Source organism: Notamacropus eugenii, chromosome 2 (genome assembly GCF_028372415.1).
Source record: "Notamacropus eugenii isolate mMacEug1 chromosome 2, mMacEug1.pri_v2, whole genome shotgun sequence".
Classification (NCBI taxonomy): Eukaryota; Metazoa; Chordata; class Mammalia; order Diprotodontia; family Macropodidae; genus Notamacropus; species Notamacropus eugenii.
The window spans coordinates 74,346,827-74,351,616 of record NC_092873.1 but is presented as its reverse complement, the minus strand read 5'-3'; the positions used below and the strand labels follow the sequence as shown (position 1 = coordinate 74,351,616).

Below are 4,790 nucleotides of genomic sequence, written 5' to 3'. Positions count from 1 at the left end.
ATACCATATTAGATATCAACATACCTTTAATAAAGTCCATTTTTCCAACTTAGCTTGATGATAACCCATAAATTTTCAACTGGGCTTATATAATGTCAGTCCACAGGTTTTAATCATGTTAAGTTTCATATTGTGATGTTTTCCCTAACCTTTCATGACCTGTAGCATGGATAAAAGGGTGTGTTCCAATATGCCATCTCCATTTGGGAATTTCAGTAAATCTGGATCAACTCTGCTTCTCAGTATATCGATATATTTCTCACATCATTTGCTCAATGAGGACATGACTTCCAGGCCTTGTGGAAATAAAATATTTCCCTGAAATTTTAGCAGGTGAATGTTTTATAGACTGATGAAGATACCCAATTTTACAAGCCCCCCATGGACCTCTGATAATAGCTTTCATATACCCTTGAATGAAAACGTGAATTTCATCAGTAACAGCTTCTTTCAACTGCCAATATTCCAGTCTTTGTTCATGGTAAGAATTTTTCTTCATAGCTAGCACTATTCCTTTTGGTTTTAATGGTCAACTTCAAGAACACTATGTCGTACTGTAGAGAAATCTATAATAATCAAAACAGCTTTCAGGAGCTTCTGAAGGTCTTTACTTATTGTCTTAGGATTAATTATTCCTTGGTTTTAATTTTTGTTGTTCTTTTGGACCTCACTTTTCCTTTGTACTTCAGTATGATACTGACCATTATGGTTTAAATGGTCCTTGAAATGCTTGTGTTTCTCATGCCAGTAACTGATTCAGTACTTCTAATAGTCATCGAAATCTCATCTTCAAGAAATATAACTTTTTCACATTTCTTTAAAGTAACATTCATTCTTTAAAACCACATAGTTAAAAGAACAGCAAAAGAGAACAATGAAATACATGCTTATGGTATAAAATTCAGCACTCACCTGACAGAGAATTAGCCAAAGGTGGAAAACCCAGCTCAATCTAATTTCATATGGTCAAGGTCAGACATCATGAATTAGCTTAGTGTTAGCAAAAGAAGGTACATGAGGCCACTAGAATCATAAACTGAAGCCAAATCAAAATTATTGCTTAGACCAAGTAATTCTTCTATCATTGGATTGTTCTTATTTTACAGAAAAGAACAATGAGATTCAAAGAGCTGAAATAATTTTCCATAATTTGTGCAACTAGAAAATGGAAGAGATGAAACTTCAAACTAGATCTTACTGAAGCCAAATTTAGGCTTCTTTCTAAAATATCATGTTCTCTCTCTCATTAGGCAACTTTATTAAACTTCTTTCCCACCTATTTTTATATACAGAAACATGATATGTATTATTGGCTACTTTACTATTTGCAAATAGATCAGATATCTCAAAAAATACATAGGTGAAAAAAACTAGTGTATTCCTACACACAACAGGGAATTTCTATGGAGACTGAAGTGTTTAGAGTCAAGAGGAGTTAATATGATTCATTTAGAATTAGGTTAGATGTCTGGGCTATAGAATGCCAAATATAGAATTTACTGTATATTTTAATTTGACTGAAAGAATCGAATTTAGTAAAGAAAGGAAGGAGGGAAGAATAGAGGGGGAAGAAAATGTGAAAGAAAGGAGGAGAGGGAGAGAAAAGGGAAGAAGAAGGAAGTAAGTCTTTTGATTTCCCCCTCCCCAGGGAAAACCTGTCAGATGTGTAATTCAATACCAAACCTCTATGGAAATCTTGTTTTGTACATACTAGAATGTTATTTTTTGATACCATCCTTGTCTGTGCACCTTTCCATAGTTGAGAGAAACAACTTTATGTATTTTTAAAATCAGTATCAGCTGAATCCTTCTGCCTGATTCTTGACTCATGAAAGGGGATAAAGAACAAGTATTTATGAAGTGCGTACTATGTGCCAGGCACTGTTAAGCACCTTTCACAGATATTATCTTATTTGTTCCTCACAACCTTATGAAGTAAGTGCTATTATGATTCCCATTTTATAGTGGGTGAAACTGAAGGAAATAAAGCTTAAATGACCTGCTCCAGGGTCATACAGCTAATAAATCTGAGGTTGAATTTGAACTTGTCTCTTTGACTCTGCACCTAGCATTTGATCCACTGTGCCACCTAACTGCTCCATTTAGTTTTGGATCTGAATTGTTAAAATTCATCTCCTGTTACCCTAGGTATCCTTTTACACCTCCCCAGTGCCCTCTTCATGGCTCCAGTCACATCCTTGTTCCTCAGGCTATAAATGAGGGGGTTAAACATAGGTGTGAGGATGGTGTAGAAGGCAGAGAAAATTTTGTCCTTCACTGGGGTGTGGTATGATTGGGGCAACATATAGGTATATAAGGCTGCCCCATAGAATAAGGTAACCACGATTATGTGTGAAGAGCAGGTGGTTAAGGCTTTCTTTCTCCCCTCTGCAGAGTTCATATGATGCACAGTGATGAGGATCTTAGTGTAGGAGGTAATGATTATAGAGAAGGGAATTAGTAACATCATGACACAGCAAACATACATTACCATCTCATAGACAGCTTTGTCACCACATGCTAGCCTCAGCATAGTGGGTGCCTCACAAAAAAAGTGATTGATCTGGTGCGAGGCACAGAATGGTAGGCTCATTGTGATGGGGGTGAGAAGAAAACTATCCAAAGACCCGCCAAACCAAGAGCTCACCAATATTACAACACAAATCTGTCTACTCATAAGAACAGGGTATCGTAAAGGGTAGCAGATAGCTACATAGCGGTCATAGGCCATGAGACCCAGTAGGAAAAACTCAGCTCCCACAAAAGTTTGGTAGAGAAAATATTGAGCAGTACAAGCCATAAAAGAAATAGTTCCCTGACCTGAAAAGTAGTCCACCAGCATCTTGGGGACTATGGTGGTGATGTATATGATATCAATGAAAGAGAGATGACTAAGTAGGAAGTACATGGGTGTATGGAGGCGAGTGTCTGTATTGATCAAGAAAATCATGGCACCATTAGCCACCAAAGCAATAAAGAAGATGATGAAGACAATGATAAAAATGAGGCCTGAGGCCACACTGTGGCTAAAAAACCCCATAAGGAAGAAATCAGTAGAATTTGTTCTGTTGTCCCCATACATTACTGTTGAAAAAGGCCTTGAGGAATTCAAGGAAGAAGCAACATTGGGAAGAGAAATCATCCATGGGCAAGAGTTCTTATCCACCTAAACCAGATTTGAAAAAAAAAAATTTAATACAGTGTTTCAAAAATTAAAATAATATAAATTTTATATATGAACATATATAAGAACTTATATAATATTGTGTATGTCACATATGCACATATGCATACAATTATGTATAATTATAATTACATATATATGTATAATTTCTCTCTTCATTCTAAGTCATTTTCTTCAGGACCTAATAAAATTCTGAAGTTGGCTACCCAGCACAAATGGAACTAGGTATTTCGTAAGTAGGTGTTTCATTTGATCACCTAACTTATTCACTTATATTGATGAAATTAAACAAATGCCATTTCTTTATGACATTTAGGCTACAATGTGTATGTATATATGCTTGTATATGTGTGTATACATGTATACACATGCATATATACATATATTTATAAGTGTGTAAACACATACCTGTTTCTCAAACCATTAATTAAAACAATTTACAATCAATTAAGTGAATTATTAAATTTACTTTGTCTGAGAATTCAGACAAATAGGTAGAACAAATAGCCTTGTAGGAAACAGCTGAAGTCCATCTATCTAAACTAAAACATCCCTGGAGACAGTGTTATCTGGACCATATTCATGGTGAACAAAAAATATCTCACGCCTGAACGGACCAAAGTGGGATCATGAAACTCAGTTGTTAATAAAGATGCAACTATTATATGTTATATGTTATACCTATATATTATTATAATTAATTATTAACATGATCTAAACAACTGAAATATGCTTTTAAGTAAGCAGTACCATCCACTTTTTAATTGATTTTACAAGAAAAAAGATATATAATGAGAAAAACATGATAGGTAAATGGTTATAACTGTGTATTCGATGTCATTTAGGGGGACATTTTTGAAGTTAGAAAATTAATTCTAAGACTGACATTATGCCCAATTATCTGAGCTATTTATTGGAAACTGTTATGGAGTGAAGTTTTCTGAAGATGTATTGGAGATTTCATGTCCTTTTATGATGGTAGAGGCAATGACCAGTATGCTCAGTCCTATGACATACGAAAACTATTGTTGTACCCCAAAGAACAGAAATGGAAGTATCATGAATTTATATTATGAAAAAAGGAAGTTTTTATTTCCTTTCTCCTAATTTTTCATATTACCTCTCCTCAGAGGCAAAGTTGTTGTATACTATTCTTATGTAGTCTAGGGATAGAGTACTGTGGATACTTAGTCAGCTATTATGTGCTTATGCTAATGGTGTTTAAATCTAAAATCTCACAAATGAGGTAGACTACTAGACATCTCATTCTGACATTTATGAGACAATCTTAGTTTTCCTGGTGGAAGCAGGGAATGGACAAAATGGCAGCAGATTTAAAAGGTGTAACTATGTCCTTGTCCTACCTAATAATAGTAGATTTCGTGAAATCCATCAGAGAAGCAAAGTGTCTTGCCCATAGTCTCATCTAGTTCACTGATTGCAGAACTAGGGCCAGAACCTGAGTATCTGGGATTCTGTCCCAGTGCTTTGTTACTTCTATCTCCATTCATATCTGTTGGGGATATATCCCATAGCTAACCAAACTGATGAATGAAATGAAATCCTTACCCAAATGTAGTAATCCCTGAGTCCTATAGTCATAACC

General features: G+C 35.1%; 1 protein-coding gene across 1 annotated transcript; it reads right to left on the bottom strand.

Annotated features, from left to right (window-relative positions):
- Window positions 1-2,122: 2,122 nt before the first annotated feature.
- LOC140523550 (olfactory receptor 2T6-like) lies at window positions 2,123-3,082 on the bottom strand. Its single transcript, XM_072638370.1, has one exon. The coding sequence runs from the start codon at window positions 3,080-3,082 to the stop codon at window positions 2,123-2,125; it is 960 nt and encodes a 319-aa protein (XP_072494471.1).
- Between the last annotated feature and the right edge of the window lie 1,708 nt (window positions 3,083-4,790).